Genomic DNA, 23,921 nt, shown 5'->3' on the forward strand with positions numbered 1-23,921 from the left:
GGGACGCGGGCCAGGAGCACGTCTCCAAAAGGACACTGTTCAAGTAAATGGCACAGCTCGTGGGTTCCCAGGGATGGGTCTGAGTTCTGTGGCTTTGGGCAGCTCCTCTCTGCATGGACCACTCTCCTCACCTCCCACCCCTGCTGCTTGGGAGAAGGGCTTGGCGACTGCAGGTGCTGAGCAGAGTGACGACTGGGGGTGGGGCGGGGCAGGCAGGGGAAATGTCACCGGGCCATACTTTCTGCCAGGACTCATTCCAGAACAGGAGGACGGATGCCGTTTCCTTGTACTGGTTCCTTGGGAACCGTCCAGGCCCGAGGAGAAAACTCAAAGACTCGTTAGGACCAGGGAGGTAAAGAAGTGACCGGCCAGTGAACCCTCTCACACTTTTTGAGACCAACAGGCCCTCCTAGTGCACGTTTCTGTTTTCCTGTTTGCACTGAGACGTGGACACAGAACATCTTTCACTTCCCATATCACTCCGCTGTCAGAGAAGCAGTAGTTCGAGCACGTGCATCAGTGTCGGCAGCCAGGAGGCAGCAGGGAGTGGTGGGCCCACATCCTGTCTGCGGGGGCAGCTACAGCCGTGAGCCTGCTCACTGTTGCCACATGGCTTGGGCCTCTTGATTTTTAAGAGAGGGCAGGAAGCTAGATCTTTCTGTGGGGCCTTTCAATTGGGAATGATTAGTTAATTCAATTAAAAACAAAGCCAAACAGAACCAAACCAGCACAGCACTGCGCAGCCCAAAGCACTGTGTGGGCCAGGCAGCGCGAGGCCGGGGCTGGCTGCAGACTGTGGTCTCGGCTCTGGGTCTGCCCGCACTGTGCAGCGGCTCAGCCGACAGGGGCATTTTGATCAGCCTTGAGCAGGGCTTGTGGGATTGCTCACGGCTTGTGGCTTTACCCCAGAACTGCCTGCCCATTTCCTAGGGACCTTGACGATGAGCCATGAGAGGCCATGCCCATGTAACAGAGCCCATGACAGACACCTCTGGCTTCTGTGCTTTGGGACATTGACAGGTGGGCTGGCCGGTGGAAGTGTGAGCTCAGGTCATGTGGTTGGCGGGTGTGCAGATATGAAGCCCGGTTGTCCATCAGTGGTGACCTTGGTTCAGAGTGGACAAAATACAGAGCATGGACTCTCAAGAGAGAAAACACCCATCTGCCCAAATGCAATCACTGTTACTACGTAAATGTGTTTCCTTTTCTTCTTTATACATATAGATTAAATATCTTAGCAGATTATACTCATTGTAGAGACAGTTTCATATCCTATTTTAATTCAACATTATAACAGAAACACATTTATGTCATTAAAAATGTGTGTACAATTACTTTAAATCAGTGGGTAGTATTTTTAAAAGATGCGCAGCATTCCATGGAGTACGCATGCGTACACACACACACACACACACATGCACACTCACTGAGAGGGACGATGTCGTGTGGTCAGAATTCAGTTGCCGGAGTTAGACCCCTGCTTCTAATCTTCTACCGGTGTCAGGACACTGTGGCTGGCCCACCTCACGTGGCCTGGCCTCAGTTTACTCATCTGCAAAGCAAGGGCGATGCCTGGCATGTTGAAGACACGAAATCAGTGTTAGCTAGAATTCAGGAAACTTATTATCTACTTTTTTAGATCCTCATCTGAGGATCTATGTTTACTGATTTGTAGAGAGAAGGGAAGGGAGAGAGAGAGAGAGAAATATTTGTGTGAGAAATGTTGACCGGCTGCCTCCTGTATGTGCCCCGACCAGGGGTCAAAGCCATAACCTAGGTGTGCGCCCTGCCTGGGGATCGAACCCATGACCTTTTTTGGTGTACTGATGATTCTCCAACCAAGTTAGCCACCCAGCCAGGGCAGGAAACTTATTATTTAACAATCACCCTAGTGATGAACAATTTCAGTTCTTCACAGTTCTTCACAGTTCTTCATTTTTTAAAAATAGTGTTATCAGCAAATTTGTCCATACAGAATTGCCTTCATGTAGGATTATTTCTCTAAATGTGTGGGCTCTTTGATTCATGAGTAGGTCAGAGGCTATGGCCATTTTTAAGATTCTTGGTACAAATGTGAAATTGTTATACAGAAGGGCTTTACCCAACGACATTGACGGTGGCTGGAGTTTAGAGGGAATTTCCGTTTGGCCTTGACCACCGCCACTTCCCCATGGTGGTCCTCCCTCCTGTACACGCTTCCATCTCGCCTGAGGCTTTCTCCTGGGGCCTCTGCCACTTGGCAGACAGAGAGGAGTTGCCCTGAGTCCAGTTGGCTGTGGACTTGACAGTGAGGCCCCTGGAGAGAGACCCTTCTTTTTAAAGCTGTCATCACCCTTTGCCCAGGCGTGCATCCCCCTGGGTGCCCTGCTGGGCCTGCACTTCAAGTCCAGGCTCCTCCAATGCCCAGGCCAAGTCACATCCTGGAGGCCACAGCTGATGCCACTCATCCTCCCCACCCCGGAGCTTTCAGGTCTGGGTTTTCATGAAGAGCCTAACTGTGCAGAGCAGAAAGCCCTCAGTACCAGCAGAGGGCAGAGTCTGAGGGCTCAGAGGAGCAGGCACACTAACTCTGTGCTAGCCACCTTAGTGACTTCCCAAGCCCGGCAGGAGGCACAGGGCTGACCAGCACGCCTGTCTGAATTCGCTCTTGGACTCATTCACTCACGAGCATTTCCAGAGCTCTGCTCCGAGTCCACCACGGCAGGCAAATCAGAGGTTTCAGACCACAGCCCCTGTCCTCAGGGAGCGCGCAGTCTGGCAGACAGTCAGGTGTGTAGGGTACGAAGGCCCGTGGGAGGCTCTGGAACCTGGGAGCCTGGCTCTGCAGATCAGGAGGTCTCCAAAAGGGGAGGAGAAGGGAAAAATCTTTTCCAAGTTGGGAGAGGAGAAGGAAAGAGAGATAATTCAGAGGGAATATTGAGCGCAAAGAGGAAGGAAATGAGAGAGCTTGCTTTGGGGCCTGGCTCTTGCCTGTTCAAGATTACCTGAATGGAATAAGGGGGACAGGGAGAGGCCAGGGTTTGAGGAGGAGAAGGTCCTCTGGGCATGTGGAGAAGAGACGCGCTGGGCGGGAGGGTCACAGCAGAGAGGTGGGTATGGGCAGGCAAGGTCACCAACTGCGCACCAGGACACAGAGCCCGTGTGAGCCCAGGAGTTCCCTGCCCCCCCGTGCTGACAGCTGGAGTGAGGCCATTTCTCCAGTTGCCCTGAATCTGCAGAAAATGTCTGTCTGCGAATGTTACCTACTCTGCCTCAGAAGCCGGCACACACCAGTTGTTCTCCTTGGCAATGGGTTTGTTGCTACCATAAAGACGTGTGACAGTCCAGTCTGGCCTTGGGGAGGAGCAGCCTTCTGACAGACACAAGGATTGTCCGAGAGTTCCCTGGTATGGGGCAGGAACTACGGATGCAGACTTCTGGAGGGAAGCCTGCATGGGAAGGCAGGAACCCTTGGAGCCAGACAAGCAGCACAAAGAACTGGAGACCAGCCAGGACCATATAGCCGGGGCCTTCTTCTCCACCAGGCTCTGGGCTGCTAACACGGAGTGAGGGCTGGAACAATGGCAGCCCAGAAGTGGAGGGGGAAGGTTTGTGGAGAGGCCAGGCATTCAGCCATGTAGTTCCAGAGGAGTCTTTGAATTCTGGACAGTGTAACTGAGTCATTTTCAAACCATGGCCCCACGCAGCTACCAGAGATCGATAAAGGTGCACACAACAGAACACACCGTCATGAAGCTCTGACCACCGGGGACACACCTGTTTGTTTTTTGACTCAATGGACAAGAACAAGTATTGTCCTGGTTTGTGGACTTGACAGCAGTGTTGGAAGTTCTTGGCCCCGCTCGGGGATTCACCGCCTCGCACGGTACGCTTGGCAGCGGGCCACCGCTGCCTCAGGTCAGCAGGCCCAGCACTTCCGGGATCCAGGATCTGGGATCTGGGATCTGGGGTCATAGCAGGACAGGATAATAAAATTAGGAATGATAACTATTTGCCTCAAGGAGAGAACATTTGCCGAACATGCATTTTAGGAGAGTAACTTTGCCAACATTCTCACTTAGTTTTCACGGAAGCCCAATGAGGTGCATAGGCTACTACTCCTCCCCCTTTTGCAGATGATGAGGAAACCGAGGCCCAGTGTGGGCGAGTCCTTTCCACCAGGTCGTACATAAAATCGCACTGAGCAGCAAAGCAAATCTTGGCTGCTCCTAACCCAGGGTTCTTTCTACTAAACTGTCTGGATACCTTGGACCCTGTAGATCATGAGGAAGCCACTGGACTCTTGGCAAACAAGAAATGGGCAAGAGTCTCCCAGTTGGCAATATCCTGGAGAAGCGGACTGACAGGTTACACCAGCCTGCTCCAACCCAGACCACTGAGGTCACACCCGGCCTGTCTGCTGGAGGCAGCCTGCCCGTGCCTGGGTGTTCCATGGCATCTGAGACCAGTGCAGTAGCTGGGCCCATGGTTTGGAAGTTCCCTGTAGTATCTGCAGCCTCTGGCCCAAGGACCAGCCAGGGCCAGGCTGGATGAGCGAGGATATGGGAGGTGGACTGTGGGGAGGCCCCAGCCCCGAGATCTGCTCGATCAGATGCTCCAGCACTCACTGAGTGGATGCTGAAGCACAGACACGGGGCACAGTGTCAGGTGGACACCAGGTCACGGTGCTCTGGGGCACGCCACGGTGTGTGGTTCCTGCCATCCGGAAATTCTCTGACAGCAGGAAATACCAGTCAGGGCAAAATAGCAGCAGTCAGGGCAGACCATCACAGGGATATGGCCTCTGGCCCGGGCTGGGGACTCACAGCTCCTTCTACAAGTCCCTTTTTAATGTATGAAATGGGGTCCAGCCCGTAGGGTGGCAGCCATCCTTCCAGCATTCATGGGTTAAGAAAAGCCATATGACAAGAGGCTATTATTAGTAATAATGTTTAATATTACTAATGAGTATTATTAGAATATTTAAGTAAATATTTGTGTATTCCCCACCATGGCACCTATGCATATGAGAAAAACGGCCGTAATGTACATGTCAGGGATGTTCGGAGTTCTGTCAAACTAGACAGTGTTTACGGATCCTGGAGTCAAGGTAACTCCACGTTGGCCATTTGCACTTGAGGACCCCCTGGCCTAGACGTTCCCGAGCGCAGACCGTCTGGTGAGCCTGCACACCGCTGACTGGGGACCAGCAGGGCCTCATCTGCGGACCACCGATTCGCCCAGGATTTTCTCTAGAAGTGACCCCCAAAATTCACACATACAGGGGCGGCCTAGTGGCAATTCCCTTTCCGGAGAGTGACCTTGTGTTCCTGAGGGCCAGGCCCAGTAAACCAATGACCAGCCATGGTGTTTCAGCGAGCTTTCCTCTTTCCAGGGTCGCAGCCCATTGAGAAATGGGACAGCAGGTCTAAGAAGGGGAAAGAACTGGAACTTTTCTGCTTATACCTGCGGAGGGCACAGTGGCACGCTGCGGCGAGGTCCTGGGTTCTGGGAAGAGGAGCAGCAGGGGCAGATCTGTGGGGGCCCTCACCTGTGTCTGAGCTGGTCCAGCCCCCGCTGAGGTGGGAGGACCCCCAAGAGGTGGTGGTGTGGATACCCCTTAGGGTTGGCCAAACCTGGACGCCCTGCCCTCTGCAGAGCCTTCTTCAAAGGGACCCCCAGCCCAGGAAGGGGGCAGGCAGGGCACCGGACACGGTGCAGACCAGGGGGGCCAGAGGTGCAGCATGTGGACTAAGGAGCCGGCCCACTCTGGACACGGTCGGGTGGTCTGGAGGAGAGGGTCTTGGTAGAATTCCGCAGGCCCTCTTCCGCTCCAAGGGGAAAATTAGGAACGGAATGGGGGCCAATCTCATTGACTTTGAGCATCCGCCAGCCTTGGCGCAGGGGCTTGAGCTGATCCTAACTGAGTTTGGGAAGACAAAGAAAAACACAGGCATTCCGAGTGTTTGGGGTGTATAATCCATACCTATTGTCATAATAGGTAACAGGCTCTTGATTTCGAGAGAACAGCAAAAACTAGTCTCCGTGGGAAAGCACTCATGATAAGAAACAAGCAAAATTTGGTTCATGATCTTATCCTCACTGAACAAAAAGTTCTAGAGAAACTAAATACATTTCGCCCTAAAGGAAGATGACTCTGCCGGCAGACTTGCACATGTGCGCACGCCCCCAGCCCAAGTCCCGGAGGCTCGGGGACAGCAGGCCGGCCGGGAGCCAGCGGCTCAGTAGAGCGGAGCACGGCAGGGCTTTGAATGAAGCTGTTTCGTTCAACCTCCTTTCTTAGTAACAGTGATTCAGGAAATCAGTTCCGGGCTGGGGCCGCCTTCTGGGTGGAGTTTGCGTGTTCTTCCCGTGCCTGTGTGGGTGTTCTGTGGGTGCTCAGATTTCCTCCGCATGCCAGAGATGTGCATGGGAGGTGAACTGGTATGTCTAAGGTATTCCGGTGTGAGCGAGTGAGTGTGTGTGGGCGTCCCGACCACGGAAGGGCGTCCTGTCCAGGGTGGGTCCTGCCACACCCTGAGCTGCTGGGACAGGCTCCGGCCCCCCGCGACCCTGAACTGGAATAAGCAGGCTGGAAAATAATTCTCCTTCTTGCTTCTTATTATTGTTTCTTAAATGTATGCATAGCTCACATTTATTTTACTGTTTAATCTTAGAAGTGTTTTGGGTCTTTATTTAAAAGTGTGCTGGTACTTTTGTGACCAGAAATATGCCACAGGAACCCAACTCCTGTCTGTATCAATTAGCTTGTGGTAAAATTGGTTCCTCGATGTGTCATTTCGCTTTAAAGTCACAGGGGGCAGGAACCTACCTGCAACGTTAAGTGGGGACTCACGGTGCCACCGGCTCCCGGCCTCCTCCCTCAGGTCCTTGTGCCGACGACAGGCAAGGCGTGGGTTGTTCACATTTCCAAGAGCTGCTTGCCAGCAACCTCCCAAGTCCGTTTTTAGGGATCAACAAAAGTTGTTTTTTGCAAACTAAAATTGGCCCGCTGCTGGAGTTGCCAGGAATCCTGATTCAGTGCTTTTCTCAGTCCAGCAGTCCCCGCTCCCAGGCCACACCTCTCAGGGCCACGCCTCCCGGCTGAGCCAAGAGCATCTGAGCCCTGAGCACTGAGAGCACTCTCTGCTCTTTTCTGCTTTGGGGTCCCAGATGGCTCATTTGTATCACCATTGCTAACACAGACGGTAATAACCATCACCCGAAAGAAAAATTTGCATCTCACTGAGTGACACATAGTGTCGCAGTCTTTCACCTTGAAAAGCAGGAGAGGGTAGCTGGGCTCGGAATCTGTGCTCTGCTTGAGCAGGGTGTGACCAAAACAGTTTGTTTCAGGCATAAGATGTCATTTTCTCAGTAGGGTGTGGTGACGGTTGTTGGAACTCACGTGTTGTGCACTTGTCACCTATACCTTTTATTGAAGGTAAATTCTACTTCAATTTAAGAAAAATCAAACTGAAAAAAAAAAAAACCCAACAGGTATAGGAGGCCAGAGAAGGCTCTTGAGCGTGATGAGTCTTCGTGGGCAGAGAGGCGAGAACGGGGAGCAGGTCGTGCCAACAGTGCGTAAGCGCTGTGTGGCAACAAGGAAACATCAAACAAACCCCAGTGGAGAAAGTCCTGTTTACAAGAAGGGGGGCCGCACACCCTTAAAAACGTCAGAGTCACAACAGAACAAAGAAAGGCCGTGGAAAGGCTCCAGATTAGAGGAGGCTAGAGAGAGAGGACAACTAACTGCCATACCGGCCCAGCCTGGACGCTGTCCGGGGGGGAGGGAGGAACGCCGTGAAGGTCACCACGAGACTGAGTGACGGTGGGAGAACAGACAGCAGGTCAGAGGGCAGTGTGGTCAGCAGCATAGGGCATGTAACCAGTGACCGCACGGAGGCAGGTAAGACGATCCTTGTTCTCAGCAAACACGCACCCTGAAATAGTTTGGGGTAAAGGGTCGGTGTGTATGTGTCTCCCCCTGCAGAGGTTCTGAAAACAAAACCACACATGTATTCGTATGCTAAAGAATTTCCTCACTATTGACCTGTGGGGGAGGGGGGAGAAGTACAAGGTAGGGTCCTGTTCCCAGGGTCATCCCCAGGATGACCCTGGTAGATTTGGGAGAGTAAGGGGTACCCAGCGATGCCTCAGTTCAGTGTCTGGTTCAAGGTTCAGCTGGTTTTCTTTGTGCAGCAGCGAGACCTCCAAGAAGGCGGGCCTCGCCCTGCAGTCTAGAATTCCTGAAACGCGTGCATGTCGCACCTACAGCTGACTTGTGCAAACCCGGACTCAAGGCCAGGTCATCGGCACCTGGAGAGGAACATAGCCGGGGGAGCGTGCGGGAGCATTTCCTTGTTGCTCACTCTGGAGAGAAAAGGAAGCAAATTCAGGTTTTTGTTAACAGGGCCAGTTTGAGGTTGGGCAAGTACTTTTTTCAACCTCCGTACCTCCAAGCAGGCAGAGTATTGCCGGAGACCCTCATCCTGTCAATAACTACTGGAAGCCACATCGTCCCCATCGGTGGTTCATGACATCTTTGATCCCTGGGTCAGATCACTGCACTTGGACATGAGCCTGGCCCTGGCAAAGTTTGTACATTGGGGCAACTACATCTATTTTGTCTAATGCCAGAATTACCCAGGAGGACCCCGGCAGTATCGTGGTAGATTTGGGAGAGGAAGGGGTGCCCAGTGATGTCTCAGTAGACTTTCAAAGACCACAGTGTCTGATCTCGCTCTGAGCTCACAGGGCCCTATGTGCCCTGCCCCAAACGTGGCTCACTTCCTGTGGGATCTGGGGCAGAAGTGAATGGGACCCAGTCTCCTGTCCACACAGCATGGCTGTGATTACTCTCCCCCTGCCGCCACAGAGGGAAAATACAGGATTACTTCGTTCAGTGACATTTCCTAGGAAAAGAGAAACCGCCTCCTCGACCCCACCTGCTCTGCGACGTGTGAAAGGTTGCACTTCACTCCCAAATCTCCAGTTTGGGCTGTGGCGTCGAGAAGCTGAATATTTAGTCCTAACCTTTTCCCTGATAAAGGTAGAACTACCTGGGAGACTTGGAAGTTCAACTCCGTAATCAAACCAGTCTGCCTGTCTGCCAGCGTATGCAAAACCAAACCGAGGTGCTGCATTCCGGGAATTGAAGCCCGGCGGCAGAATAGGCAAGTGGTCGCAGCCAAACTTCTTTCCTGGGCATGTCGTGCTAGCTCCCCAAGGAGGGAAAAAATTGAGAGTAAGCCTGCTGTGTCTGCACAGGGACTGGGCAGTCTCTCCAGCCATGAGTCAGGGTAAGCTGTGCGAAAGGGTCCACAGCAGGAGAGGGGGCGTCTGTGATGCAGACAGCGGGGGAGCAGATGGTAGGGTTAAATACGAGAGAGAGTCACCACTTGCCAGCTATACACACTCCTAGAAGAAGCTACAGACAAAGCAACCTGTGATCTGCCAGCAGAGACCCAGCAGGTCAGACAAGGGGACAGCAGCCCTGTGCTCCTGGACTTCGAGGGACCGATGGCACCAGGGCTGGAGTGAGGCAGTGAGTGCAAGTCCAGCCCTCCAGCCAGTGCATCCTGCGCCCAATCCATGCTGGCCAACCTGGGTCTCAGAATGATCTCTGGATAGTGTAGTGCAGCCCTGCAGTGCTCCTAGCTGAGCACGCTACAGGTATTGCTTATTTATACGCACAACAGGATGTTCTTTTATATTTTGAACACATAATTTTTCAGCCTCATTAAGATATACTTGACATAGAGCACTGTGTAAGTTTAAGGTGTTCAACGTGGTGATACATGTGTGTATTACAAAATGACTGCCAAGGTCGGCTTGGTTAACACATCCATCACCTCACACAGTTACCATTTTATGGGTGTGTATGTGGTGAGAACTTTTCAACTGTACCCCCTTAGCAGCTTTCAAGTATACAGTACAGTGTTGGCCTGAGTTCTTCACCAAAACAAGGAAACAGAGGCTGAAAGAGGTGACCTGCCAAGGACAAAATGTTTGTAACTGGGGGGCCAGGATTTGGAGCTGGGTCCAAATCTCACACATTGTACTGTTTTGAAACACACACACACACACACACACACACACACACACACACACTGCGCTGGATTTCCAGTCTCTGCTTCAAGACAGAGCTTGGTGTGGCTTTTTATATTTGATCCTAGGAGCTCTGCAGCCACACCTGCTTAGGAAGACACAGTGACGGTTGGCCAGGAACCCCTGGGCATTCTCAGGCAACTGGTGCTTTGTCACCTGGATGGGATTGTCTCCAGCCTGGCTGTACCTGTTGGCAGGGCCTCTCTGCTGGGACTCCAGAGCCCTGGTTCGAGCTGCCAAGGAGGTCATAAGGTTTGGTAAAAACCAGTGCGCCACGTGAGCAGAAACTGTCAATGAGCTGAGCTGGCTCCAGTGCCAGAGAATGGCCAGTCTCTTGCCCCCGGGTCACTTGTTATCGTCTGCCCCTGTCTTTGCAGCTAACCTCAGTGTGAAGCCCAGGGCTGTGGCTCTCGGGGAGCGGCCAGCCTACCAGGGGCCTGTGCATTGCATCGCCACCATCGTGCGGACGGAGGGCCTGGCGGGGCTATACCGAGGTGCCAGCGCTATGCTGCTGAGGGACGTCCCGGGCTACTGCCTCTACTTTATCCCCTATGTGTTCGTGAGCGACTGGATCACGCCTGAGGCCTGTTCGGACCCCAGCCCCTATACCGTGTGGCTGGCAGGTGGCACAGCAGGTAAGGCAACAGCGTTGGTCACCGTTTCTGTGCTGGCTGCCACGGTGGGACAGCTGGGGAGCTGACATGCCCTGCTCTGCCATGGGGAGGGGCAGGATTCACCCGCCCACCACTCATCCAGCAATTCATGTTGAGCACCTACCACATGCCGGAGAAGGGGCTAGGAGTGGGGAACTGTCCTCCCTTTCTCCATCTCTGCTCCCTGGACCTGTGGGGGTAACAAGTACCTCCATTTGAGCTCATTCAGCTTTTTCAACCAGAAGATACATTTGGAGCACTTCCTCTGTGCCAAGTGTTTCTGAGCTTTGTGAAGGAAATCGGTCTCTGCGGCTCACCGTTCTGGAATATTGACTCACTGTAAGCTTTTCTCATGTGAGCGTTTCATTACCCCCAGAAGGCAGGCGTCAGGCTCCCCATGTTTCAGATGAGGAAGTCAGGTTCAGAGAAATTAGGTGACTAACCCGAGGTCACATAGACAGTTCAGACAGTATAGTAGGGACTCTGCATCACAAAGATCCAAGTTCAAATTCACACTTACTCATTTTGTGACCATGGACCCATTACGTAACCTCCCTACTCAGAGCTCGCACCGCATCCCCACGCCTCGTAGGGTCGAAGTCAGTGCCCTTGCAGGGGTGTCTCAGGCCCTCTGGGCTCGGCTTACCCGCCGGCACCCACTTTCTGCTCCTGCACCTGACGGCTGAGCCCCAGCTCCACCGCTCTCTCTGCTGCAGGCTGCCCGTGCCCAGCTCTCTCCCCGCCCCATGGGGCCTCGTGGTGGCTGGAGGTCATCAGGCACTTTGACAAGACCCACTTCAGTCAAGAGAAGGTGTGATAACCTGATTGAAGTGGGCCTGAGAGAGAGCAGGGTGAAGGAAATTAGAGAACCCGAGTCTCACAGCACTTCTGGGGGCGCCGGCCGTGCTGTGCCGGGCAGAGAGAAACGCAGCGGTGGCCAGAGCGGCTCAGCAGTCCAGAGACGGTTGCTGTTTAAGACGGCGGATACTGAGAGAAGACAATTGTCTTTCCTCCTCTTCCTCCTCCTCATAATTAGCTATGCCTGAAACTCAGCCAACGCAGAACGAAGCCCACGTCTTAGCCACCAAACACCAGTGTTTTGTCCCACCCACACCAGCTGAGGCCTGGCCCGTACTGGCTCCCGGTTTTGCTCAGTAAGCACTTGCTGGCTGAGAGGACAACCCTCCCCTCACTGCCCATCCTCCCCCAAACCCCCGTCACTCATCTCTGGTGAGAGCAGGTGTGAGTGGAGTGGCAGGCCAACCTCCACCCGCTATACCCTCTCCGTGGGCTGAGGGACGGGGCGTGTGCCTGTCGTCCCAAAGGGGGCAGCGGGAGGAGGGGTCCAGAGGGCTCCCTGAGGGCCGAGAGCAGGAGCTACAGGGGCTGGGTGCCAGGGTGGGCAGAGGGCTTGGGGCAGCCATTACAAAACCTTGCAAACCAAGCTGCCTTGAACTTTGGCATCCGTTTGCTTTTCTCTCCCCAGCCGAGAGCGTGCCAGCTTTTGTGTTTACACAATAACCCTGAATGGTTTTCCTAGAGCCTCTTAAAGTCACAAAAGTGCTCCAACCAGGGCATTTGAGCTATCCAATGAGGGTGACGCAGGGGCACGTGGTCCCAAGGCTTCTTCTGCTCCACTATCTGGAAGAGACGAGAGGTTTTCAAAGACCTGCTCCTACTCTCCTCGGCAGTCCCCAGGCTGGCCCCTCCTTGCCCAGCAGCCTCTTTCCTGCCGGTGTTTGTTCGGGGTGAACCCTGCCTGTGGGAGCCGCCAGCCTGCAGCCTCAGGCCTCCCCCTGGGCCCTGCCCTGCCCCTGGAAAGGTGCTACAGAGGACCAGCAGGACCTCGTCCTGTCTCTCCATAAAATCTACCAATACAGGCCTGTAAGGCACTGGCTATGGGCCTGGCACTGGGCTGAATGCTTCCCATGCATCTGTTTATCCATCCTCATGCAACCCCGTGAAGACAGGGGCCATGGCCCCACTTTACAGATGGCAGAGCCAAGGTCTGCAGGGGTCCTATGGCAAGTGTCAAGGGAGGCTCAGGAGCGGCCTTTACAGGCCCTAACCCTGAATGTCTTCACTTCCCTCAGCCTCTGAGGGGGGAAATCTGCAGGGTCCCCTCCAGACCCCAACCAGCCAGCCCCTGACACCGGTTTGTCTTTCTCTTCACAGGAGCAATTTCTTGGGGAACAGCAACTCCTATGGATGTTGTGAAAAGTCGCCTCCAGGCTGATGGGGTTTATTTAAACAAATACAAAGGTGTCCTGGACTGTATCTCCCAGAGTTACCAGAAGGACGGTCTTAAAGTAAGCCCCACAGCAGCCATGCGGGGTCGGTGTCAGTCCCTGGAAGGTGGGTCAGACATCTGGGGGGACGTGAGATCATAGAGAAGGGAAACTGAGGTGCTGGCGGTAAGAGAAACTTGTCTCCTCCCTGCCCCAGGCTGGTGAGAGGGTGGGTGTGCCCCCCGACGGAGCTTCAGAGGAGACTGGTACCCGCCTGAGGTCCAGCAGCAGCAGTGTGGCAGAGCCGGGACCCAGACCCGCGTCTGTGTGTCACCGATGCTTGCCCTATCGTCAAGACAGGCTGGGAGGTCCTTCCTCACTCCCTGCTCACGCCTGCCCTCCCCCTCCCCTCCCCCACGTGGGAAGGCCCAGAACCACCTCAGTCACCACAGGTTCCAGCCCCCCGGTCTGTCTCCTGCTCTCCCACCCACACGAGTCCAGAGCCTGACTCCTCTGGCCTCCGCTATTGAGGCAGCCTCCAACCAGGCCTCGTCTCCCTCCTCCTCTTTTCTCCTCCCTGCACCCAAGGGTCTTGTCCTAAACCCAAGCTCCTTCTTGCCTCTATACTGCCCCAGAGTGAAGACCAGACTCCCATGCCCAGTTCCAAGGTTATACATGAATTCTCCCTGTCTGTCTTGCCTCCCACGACACCCTGAGCACCCTCCAGAGAAACCCTTGCTCCTCCTCCTGTAGGCCCCTGATTTTCTTGATACGCCTCCCAGGATTAGCAGGCCTGAGTAGCCAGGCCTGGCTACTTGTGAGCTGGAGGAATCCAGACAAGATGTGCTTCACCTCTCCGGGGCTCAGTGTATCAAGGATAACCATGAATAACAGGGATATTTGTGGGTTAAACTGAATTATGCATATAAAAAGTGCCTACCCTAACGCATCACACACAGAGAACATTTAGGAAGAGATCCATTTGTCATTGGTATTAGTATTCATTTTATCCGTTTTAATGTTACTGCTGATCTCTGGGCCCTCTCTCATTTGGCTGCATTGTTCCAAGCCCTCTGATATTTATTAACTGCCTGCTCCAATGCATCCAAATTTGTAATTTTTTCCCTCCATCGGAGTGCTGGAACTTCTCCTCTGGAAACCTGGACTTCCACAAAGGCTGTCTCACCTGTGGGTGACTGCCCAAGCCGGTGTTCTCCAGGTGCTTGTGGACCACGGCCAGGAGGTGCTACAGCCAGTTCCCCTGCCGGTACCGAGGCCTGTCTGCCGGATACACAGATGGGAGACGCTCCTCTTGGGTCCCTCAGTGTATGGTGCTGGATCCCACAGCTCCCACGGAGGCACCTTTGTTCAGGGGCGGATGCCACATTTTTGTCCTTGAGCTGGGGGCAAAACAAGGAATGTCTTGTGCTGCTGTGATGCTGACGTCATTCTCCCTATGAATCTGCCTTTACTGAGGTCTTGTCTTCATCGTACAGCTTCAGGTGACTGTCCGGTGTCGTTTCGTGTCACGCTGAAGGACGCCCCTGAGCATTTCTTGCAGAGTAGGTCCAGTGGTGACGACCTTCCTCAGCCTGTGTTTATCTGGGAATGATTGACTTCTCCCTCACTCTTAAAGGATAGTTTTGCTGGATATAGGACTCCTAATAGACTATTTTTTTCTTTCAGCACTTTGAATGGATCGTCCCATTGTCTTCTGGCCTCTACAGGTATCTTCCTGAGGATCCTTTGTGCAATGAGTTGCTTCTCTTTTGCTACTTTCAAGATTATTTCTTTGTCTTCATCTCCGAAAAGTTTATTGTGTGTCTTGTGTGGGTTTCTTTGAGTTCATCGTACTTTGAATTTGTCGAGCTCCTTCAATGTTTATATTCATGTCTGTCACCAAATCTGGGAAGTGTTCTGGCTGTGTTACTTCAAATATTCTCTCTTCCCTTTTTTCTCTTCTCCTCCTGGGACCCCCACAATGCGTATATTGGTCAGCTTGAGGGTTTCCCACAGGCCCCTCGGGCTCTGTTCTCTTTCCTTCAATCTTTTTTCTTCCAATAACTTTTGGCCTGAATCGTTTTCATTGTCTTATCTTCAAGTTTGCTGATTCTTTCTTCTGCCTGTTGAAATATGCCTTTGAATCCTTCTAGTGAATTTTTCATTTCAGTTGTTATACTTTTCAGTTCCAGAATTTCTATTTGGTTTCTTTATGGGTTTTCTGTCTTCACCAATATATTCATGTTGTTCTTGTATCATTTTCCTGACTTTTTCCACACCTCCCTTTAGTTCTTCAAGCATTTGTAAGACAGTTGTCTTAAGTCTTTGTCAAGTAGTTTTGCTATCAGGTCTTTTGGGGGACAGTTTCTGTTGATTTATTTATTTTTGAACAGACCACACTTTCCTGTTTCTTTGTATGCCTTATGATTTTGTTGTTGAAAACTGGACATTTGAATCCCCTAGTGTGGTTACTTTGGAGATCAGATTATTTTCTTTTCCAAGGGTTTAGTGCTTCTGGTTGTTGCTTTTGTTCATTGTTTTGTTTTTCCAATTATTGCAGACGGCCTCTGTGCCAAGGACCAGGTGTGAGCTTAAGGTCCTTTCAGGTCTTTTCTGAGACTTCACCTTTCCCTGGGCATGTTCAGTCACTTCCTAACTTTCCCCAAACATGCAGCTGCTTTTAAATGTCCTGGTCCTAAATGTCTGCCTCCTAAATGGGGGAAAAAAGAAAAATGCAGGTAGAGGGGCATGAGCCCTTTAAATCCCCTGGAAGTCCCTGCAGCCCAAGGGGGACCGGCCTGTATCAATGGGAGTGGGGTGTGTGGAAAAACAAGGGTGCCTCTGCGATCAGAAACAGGTCTTTAGCACTGGGGGGACAGGGTCCCCACTGCCTATCCTGGCTCCCACACACTGTGCGCACCCTGCTCCAGGAACACGCACTCAGCTCCCCGCCCTGCCAGAGACATGTGCAGAGGGTGGGGAGCTGCCACCTCACTAAGGACTGAAATTCATCACGATTTACCATCCAGCCCTTTCCCTGGAAGTTGCAAGCCTTTAATAAGCTCCAGAATTCCAAAATCAGATGGATTCTGCTCGTATAGTGGTTGTCTAGAGGGGAAGGTAGATTCCTGGTATTTTCTGCTCTGCCATCTTCCCAGAATTCTCAACTCAACTGCCTTTCTTTTTTTTTTTTTTTTGCAGAGGCACAGTTTGTGATTGACCGATAATCACAGAGGGGCAACACGAGGGAAATTCAAATGGGATGCTCTGTTTTTATTTGAGATATTTCTGTCTGCTATCTGTAATATTAATGCCATAATCTGAAAGTGTCTGTAGTGGCAAAATATATTGCTAATTTATTTCCTCCAAAAATTACAGTGCTGTGTAAAAAAAAAAAAAAGGTCCTAATATTCAGCCTGGTTAATCAGCTCATAGGGATTAATTTTTAATTTTTTAATTAGAAGGTTAAAGATAGATTGTGTACAAACACAGGAAGCTTCAAAAGGTATAAGAGGATACATTGTCCAAATGTCCCTCCTGCGGGTCCTCTCTCACAGGCAGTCACTGTCATTTCTGTGATATATTCCAAAAATATTCCAGCCTGTGCAAGCGTATAGGTGAGTGTGTATTATATACATCGTATGTGTGTTTGCATATAAATAACATATAGTAACAAAGAAACCCCCCACAGTCCTGGAAAGCTGGGCTGTCTCACAGTCAAATTCTTAGCGGTGGGAAGAATGCCTTTTCCCAGGGCTGAGGGGTGGCTCCAGCTCCAGGTGGCTCGGCCACGGGCTCTGGGGGATGCCCGTCCTGAAGCGCTTGTACTGCCACTCCCTGGAGCATGGTGCAAAGCCCAGGCTGTTCCCACTGTCCCGTGGGTAAGAGAGAATCGGAAAGCAGGGAAGTGGTAGTGATGGTGCCCGATTCCAGTCGCCCTTTCTGTAAGTCATGCGGTGAGTGCCAGTCAGGCAGCCTTCATGACAGGGACCAGAAGTCCATGGACTTTCAGGGCACTCCCAAGCCAGGACAGAAGAAAGGCCTGGGTCCATTCTCTGCCTGCTCGGAGGTTCGTCGTGGGTCACATAGGCCACGGCTCTTACCTGGAGAGCTGTCTCCGAAATAACGATGCCGGGGGAGGGGGAGTGACAAGGTGTCCTGTAGCTCCACAGAGGTGGCTGTTGTGAAAGGGGTGGGGACAGTTGGATGGGACTGGATAACTCCCAGGAGGGCCAGGGAGGAACGTTTGTGGCAGACCAGCTCTCCGAGGCACCAGGGCTGCTTGCTCTTTGGTTCTGCACCTTGGGGTTTGGGAGCCTTTCGTTACCCCAGGAATCCCCCTCGAGGACAGTCACCACTGGGGCTCTCGCAACTCAGAGGCCATTCTGTTTCACATCACAGAGTTTTTCATTCATTTGTTCATTTGCTCATTCATCCATCCATCCATTTTTCCTTTCATCCATCCAGCCAGCCAACCAGCCAGACACTGACTCATTTCATAAGACTTACTGAGGGTCCTCTAGGCCAAACGCAGTGCAGGTGCTGGGGACTCAGAGGCAAAGCTCACACACTGCCCTCCCTACCCCTTGCTGGCAGTATTAGTGTGAGGACACGCAAGCCATGGGCAATCGGAAGATGGTGTGAGAAGCGCTGTGTCGGCAGAGACACTGAGTGCAGGGAAGGCAACAGGCCCGATCCTAAGCTGGGGTGGCCCTGGGAGGGCTATTCGAGGGTGCAGCCAAGTCTGGGGGGCATTCCAGCAGGGGCCCAGTGGTGGGGGGAGGTGGCTCAGTAGGAGGAATGACAGGCTGTTAGCCTGCCCAGAGTGACAGGTGTAAGGGGCAGCCAGAGAAAGCGCAGGAACAAAGACCATGGATCCTGACAGGCCAGGAGGGTGACCCTGGGCAGTGGGGAGCTGTTGAGGCTCCATGAGGAACAACTCAGTCTAGTGTTTTGTGTTCTGGAAGCTGCAGTAAAAGCCAGAAGGTCTTCGCTTTCTTCGCCACCGTTCGGCCTCACAGAGCAGAGGCAGAGCAGATACGGCTGCTGGGGGGAGGTCACAGCTGTCTCTCCGAAGTGGCCCCTGGCTCCTGCAGGGCCCAGTGCTGTGGGACAGGAGGATCATACTCCACACTGGGTCCTGTCTGGCTTCTTGCCTCGCAGAACCCAGCCCAGGTCCACAGGGGGCCTCTGAGGGCACCTGGCAAGGAATGTTCCTCCAGGAGCCTTGGGTACGCCTGTGGAATTCCAGAAAGGCTGGACATGAGGAGGGGTGCTAATGGTACAAGGTCCCACCCACCCCCCACCCAAATTGTTCTAGGATTTAGAGGGGCCACCAGCCCACCTCTGGGATCCTGGTCCATCGGCCCCCTTCCCCGAGGTCGAGGCTTCCCCCCGAGCCCACAAGGCCCTTCTCCCCGCATCCCAGTCAAGCTGCTCCTCCCAGGCCGCCAGCATCAAGGTGCAGGCGCCTCCCCTGAAGGAAGGTCACCCAATGTCCTGGCCAATGACAGTGGCCTGTACCACCTCTGACACCACAGCACCTGACTATCAGGAAAAGGGGAATGCAAAGGGTTGGATTTCTGCTTTCTTAAAATTACAACACCAGCTCTATTTTATGAACTCAGCAAATCATGCAAATCACACAGGAGTCAGTTCACAGGTTTGCTCTGATGCCTCACCGTTACTGGTTGTTTATGCTTGAGAAGGAGCTTGCCTGTAGATGGTGCATCCAGAGAGGACCCTTAAGGACAGCTCCCTTCCACCCGCTGCTCACCAAAGCCCTTATCTGTTCTCAGCATGTTCTGCATGACGTGTAGTTATTCCCGAATGGGGCTCAGCTCCACTCGTAGGGTTAAACCTTCAAGGGCTGGAGTTAGATGGCGTTGATGAGTGTGTTCCTGCAGCAGGCGAGAAGATACGGGCAGGAAGGGAAGCATCTTACCATATTCCCCAGGGATGGGAGACACAGGCAGTCTCCTTAAGTCAGAGGCTGGGCTAGCCGCTCGTCCACACAGGCCCCACTGAGGACCCTCCTCTGTACAAAGCGACGTGACAGTGAACAGATAAGGAGTGCTCACGGCGTGGCGGGCACCATGTAAGGGCTCCACAGTATCATCTTGTTATTCCCTCAGCAGCTGCATCAGGTCAGCGTGTGCCGCCCCCACACCCCCCCGTGGCACAGCTGGAAAATCTGAGCTCCCAAAGCCCACCCAAGTAGCACGGCTCCTAAACAGCGAAGCTGCGTCCCAACTCTGTGTCTGCCACCTCCAGCACAGGCTCCCTGCCCCGGCCCCTAGGGGGACGTGCTGTGATGCACCTGTCACAGTGGTGGCCGTGGCTGGGTGCTCTGTCTGCCATTGCCCAGTGGAGCACTCCCACTCCCAGACTCCTGAGAACTGTGTGTGCGTGTGTGTGCATGTGTGTGCGTGTGTATCTTCACAAGAGAGAGTGGGGATTAAGCAAGGGTGTGTGGGTGTTCACAGGACTCACGGGGCCCCCGTGGCATTCGGTGCTTATGGACCAGGGCCTGGAAGGAAAGTGCCATCAGGTGTCACCTGGGTCCAGGCAAGGGCATGGCTGGGGCGTCCTAGGTGGTCCTCACCTGCACGGGGCCTTTGGGCTCTGTGGGCTCCAGGCTGAGATGGGGGCCTGCGTGGCATCACCACCAGCCCCCTCTCTGTGCTTCAGCGGTGGCCCCGCAGAGGGTGCAGGCCAGTCCCCTGTGGTAACGCGTGTCCTGTCAAAGGTGTTTTTCAGAGGCATCACGGTGAACGCTGTGCGGGGCTTCCCCATGAGTGCGGCCATGTTCCTGGGGTACGAGCTCTCGCTGCGGGCGCTCCGCAGGGACCACGCGGTGACCGGCCCCTGAGCACCAGGTCAGTGTGCTTCCTCCCCAGCCGACTGCACCTCCCAGAGCTTTGGACTCTCTTCTTTGCCATGAAAATGTCTTTCTGGCATTTGTCTGCTATCCAGCCCAAGTCAGTCCTGGGGCTGGGCTGCCACCCTGCTTGTCATCCAAAGGCCCTTCTCAAATGCCTCCCTGCGTCCAGTGGGGGGCGGGGTGCTCAGGACTGACCTCTGCAGAGTCAGCTCACCCGTCTGGTTTTCCACACAGAGAGAAGTGTAGTTTCACCGTACAATGTAATGCCCCGGGCTCGGAAGTGAGGACTCAAACCGGGGCGTCCCCCCGCTGTCACACAGGCACCATCCCCCCATCTCCCTGCCGAACTCAGAGCCTGAATCTGAGAGCAGCGGCAGGCTTCCAAAGCTCTAGGGGAGGACCTCTTCCCGCTTTCCTTCCCCCCACACCCTTTCCTTCTCCCTTTCTCATTGCTGAAAGATCACAGTGGCCCGAAGGATCTAAAAACAGAAATCTGAGCTAGAGACCCCCTTACTCAAATGCCTTCAGTGGCTCCCCATTGCCCTCTACGTAAAGCAGCCATCCTTGCCCGCCTTGCGCTCACCGCCCTCCTAAACCTACCACCCTCACTGTCATCTCTGGATCTTTCCACATGTCCCTGCCTGGCCTGCCATCCCCACCCTGCTTTCACACCTTCCCCCTTGTCCTTGGCTTCATCAACTCCTCTTTGTCATCCAGGCCTTGGTCTAGAAGTCTCTTCCTCCAGGAAGCCTACCCTGATGCCTCAGCCAGGAGGAGTTGTGTCTGGTGTGGGCTCCCTCCCACAGCCCCTGCTCAGTCCCTACCACATCTGCCCGCCTTATAACTGCCCCTCGCTCCCCAACCAGCACAAAAATCCCAGGAGAGCTGCAACTATTATTTCTCCTCTATGTGGCCTGTGCCTCTCCCAGAGCTTGGCACAAAAATAGCCAGAAACATCATGGAGTGGCAGGATGGTCCACCTCCAGTGTCTCCTCAGCTCTTCCTCTCGCTGTCCTCTCATTTCTCCACCTCTCGCCTCAGACTGGTCACTTGCAGGGCTCAGAAGACAGAGTGGAGTGAGTCACTGAATTTTTCAGTTACCCAGAAACTGTTTTGCTTGGCCACAGTGACTGCCAATTCTCCCAAGAAGGATGAACTTCATCAGGAAGGTTGAGCAAGCCCCCTGCTGCCTACGGGAGGGAGCTGAGCCAGGACACCCACCGGGGCCAGAGCCTGGCACCAGGGCCAGAGCCTGGAGCCACGGCTAGGGCAGGCCAGGCCAGGCCAGGCCCAGCTGGCTACAGCAAGCCCAGGCTAAGCCCTGGATGTGGCTCTAAGTCAAGTGCTGTTAGCTCTTTCCTAAAGCACCCACACACACAGCTTTCCCGGCTCACTGCCCTCTCACACAAAAGCAAGGGGGTAGCAACGCCATTTGCATAGCTAAACACCTCGTGTGGCGGGTGACTGTGCGAGGTTCTGTCCAGGGCAGGGAGGAGAGGTCGGTTCTGAAAGCTGTGCTCAGATATTGGCCACTCCCCTCTTTGAAGAGATAAAAAAATCCTATAATAAAACAAATGCATTTTTATTGTAGAAAAATGGAAAAAAGAAATAAACTGAAAGAACAACAACAACAAAAACCCTGTAATTCCAAGACCTTCCTATTATTCTTCCAAGTGGTTTTCTGTGTGCAGCCCAGCGCCAGGTCCTGCTTCCCACGACATTGCGTAACGCTCTGCTGCTTAGCAGTCCAGGGCCATTCTTCCATGTCCTTAAGTCTTCAGCTCAAGGGGGTTTCAACGCCCAGACCTGGCAGATCCAGAGTGGCTGGATGCTTGCCGACAGCTGCACTCTGCCACTTGTGACCACCCTGGTGACTGGCTACTGCAGGAGGAAGGAAGGAGTTCCGAGCAAGCCAAGTCCTGACTGTTTTGGATTTGGCCATTCAGAACAGTGACCACCCCAACTGGAAGCTTTTCTTTCTGAAAGTACTCTGAACGTACAAGGGCACAGATGTCTGTCTGTCTGTCTTTTCTCTGCTGGCATGGGGAGGAGTCTGGTGCCTCTCAGCTGGGATGAGGGGGTTGCCATGACTTTTGGGGACACTCATCTTAAACCAGCCTCACCCAAGGAGTTCAACTTCCTGCCCTAATTCAAGGAAACCAAGACCCTCTAGTAAGTCCCGGATTTGAACCTGCCTCGGAGCTCTGAGGTCTTGGAGAGGTCATGGTCCAGGCCAGAGTAATAGCTGCACTCTGACCGCAGGGAAACCATGCTTCCCTCGCAGTCCAAACCGAGGATGGACAGTGAGATGATGTTAGAGGACACCGGGGAGTGGTGGGCAGTGCTGGCCAGCAGTGGGGGGGACGGAGAACTGTACTCAGGCAAATGGCCCTGCTCCGAGCAGCTGCAGCCTCCGTCCACCGACCAGACTCAGAGCCTTCCAGCCTCCCTGACGTCCCCGGGGAGAACACTTCTTTGTCACCTACTTGCTGGGTTTTTTGTCTCCAAGTCAACATGTGAGAGCCCCGAGGACCGTTTGTGACTGAGTGAGCACAGCATAAGGTGGTTGTTCTGTGATGTGGTCGGTTTTCTCTGTTCAGCGGAGAATCCAGAGTCAGATAATATGAGGAAGGTGACCTCTGGTGATAGAAAGGGGGTCCCAACCACTGGCCAGCACTCAGTTCTTGGGCTTGTCTGAGGCCCGTGAAGCCACGGGACGCGTTCCTGCCGGCCCCCACCCCGATCCCCTGCCTCCAGAACCTTCCTGGAATAATGCTGTCCTGCCCCGTGCCCTGACTTTCATGCTCTAAACTTCACTGGCCTACTTTCAATTTCAGGAAAATTCATTTTCAAGGAACGAAGATACATTCTTCCCGCATTTACAAGTAACCTGGACAGCCTCATGGCCTTGTACCAGCCCAGGCTCACGGTGACAGTGGCTGGTTGCTGCTTCACTGAAACAGCTCCAAATGGGTGGAATGCCAGACCTCGCTGACTGATAACCCCAGATAGATGAAGCCTGCTCTTTCCTCCTTTTTCCCCAGGGCCAGGGCTGGTGTCACCTGACCAGGGCCGCATCCCCACAGCTGCAGGGAGGGTGTGGCCATTCCAGAAGCTGTGAATCTCAGAATCCCTGCTCTGCTGATGCCAAGCACTCTGTTCTGGTGCTCCGGGCCGGAGCCACCGAGCCGCTGCCTGGGAAGGACCAGTGCTCAGTCACTGTCTCTTTCAGATCTGCACTGGCATCTGGTAACAAGTGGGGCGACGTGGACCCTGCTCCCCATGGCTGCTGTAAACTCCCTGGGAATTCACAGAGGAGCTGGAGTTGTCTCTGAGTTTCCAAATAAAAACACTGAAAACTTCTCCAGGTCCTTTCTGTGTCAGATGCTTCTGCCTGGAGAGACACACAAGCCACTCTCGCTCCTCCCTCTGTTTAGGTCCCTGTAGATGTCACCTGGACACGAGGCCGCTCCACGCAGGTGAGAAGGCTCACTTCGCTTTTCCCAGCTGCCCAAGGTGCGCAGGGAGGGCACAGTGGTGGAGGGAGAGGAAGCCCCGGAGGCGTTCTCCCGGCCCTGCCAGCGCCCATGCTGACCCAGCGCTTCAGCAGCGAGGCCCTGAGCACGGGTGGTGTGGGCATCCTCTGGGCCTTATTTTCACATGTAGAAACACAGCAAAGCAAAATAAAATACTTGTCCACTGTCTGGTTTACAGAATGATGCCATGATTCTAAGTTGTATTTCTCAGTAGCACCGTGCGGGGCATCCCTGCTCCCCTGCTGTCAGGTGGCACGGGCCGCACTGCTGAGCCCACTACAGGGGCATTACTCAGGCAGAGAGCCCTCTCCGGTGGGGCTGAGTGGAGCTTCAGAATCCTCCTCAACACAGTGCCCTGGACAGCCACCACCAGCCAGTCACAAATGAATCTCTTTGCCGTTCCTAGCTTAAATCCCAGTGGGGAAAATACCCTTAGATTTCTTTTCTCTTTTTCCCCCCTAGATTTCCCCACACCCCCCATACCCCGTGAGTGATTCAGAGCGTGTCTCTGGAAATCCCCTGCCCTAAC

At 53.6% G+C, this 23,921-nt stretch overlaps 1 protein-coding gene across 6 annotated transcripts in view; it reads left to right on the forward strand.

The window, feature by feature from the left end:
• SLC25A48 (solute carrier family 25 member 48) overlaps positions 1-23,227 on the forward strand; it is a 38,483-nt gene extending 15,256 nt beyond the window's left edge. For 3 of the 6 annotated variants that reach the window (XM_036013609.1, XM_036013613.1, XM_036013610.1), the window contains 4 exons: positions 10,470-10,727; positions 12,921-13,100; positions 19,722-19,851; positions 21,448-23,227. In XM_036013609.1, coding sequence (XP_035869502.1) covers positions 10,470-10,727; positions 12,921-13,100; positions 19,722-19,851; positions 21,448-21,718 — 839 coding nt within the window. In that variant the 3' untranslated portion in view covers positions 21,719-23,227. The remainder of the gene's footprint in view (positions 1-10,469; positions 10,728-12,920; positions 13,101-19,721; positions 19,852-21,447) is intronic. The other 3 variants (XM_036013612.1, XM_028528397.2, XM_036013611.1) reach the window with 3 other exon arrangements.
• Positions 23,228-23,921: the final 694 nt, after the last annotated feature.

This window comes from Phyllostomus discolor, chromosome 13 (assembly GCF_004126475.2).
Source record: "Phyllostomus discolor isolate MPI-MPIP mPhyDis1 chromosome 13, mPhyDis1.pri.v3, whole genome shotgun sequence".
NCBI classification, from domain to species: domain Eukaryota; kingdom Metazoa; phylum Chordata; class Mammalia; order Chiroptera; family Phyllostomidae; genus Phyllostomus; species Phyllostomus discolor.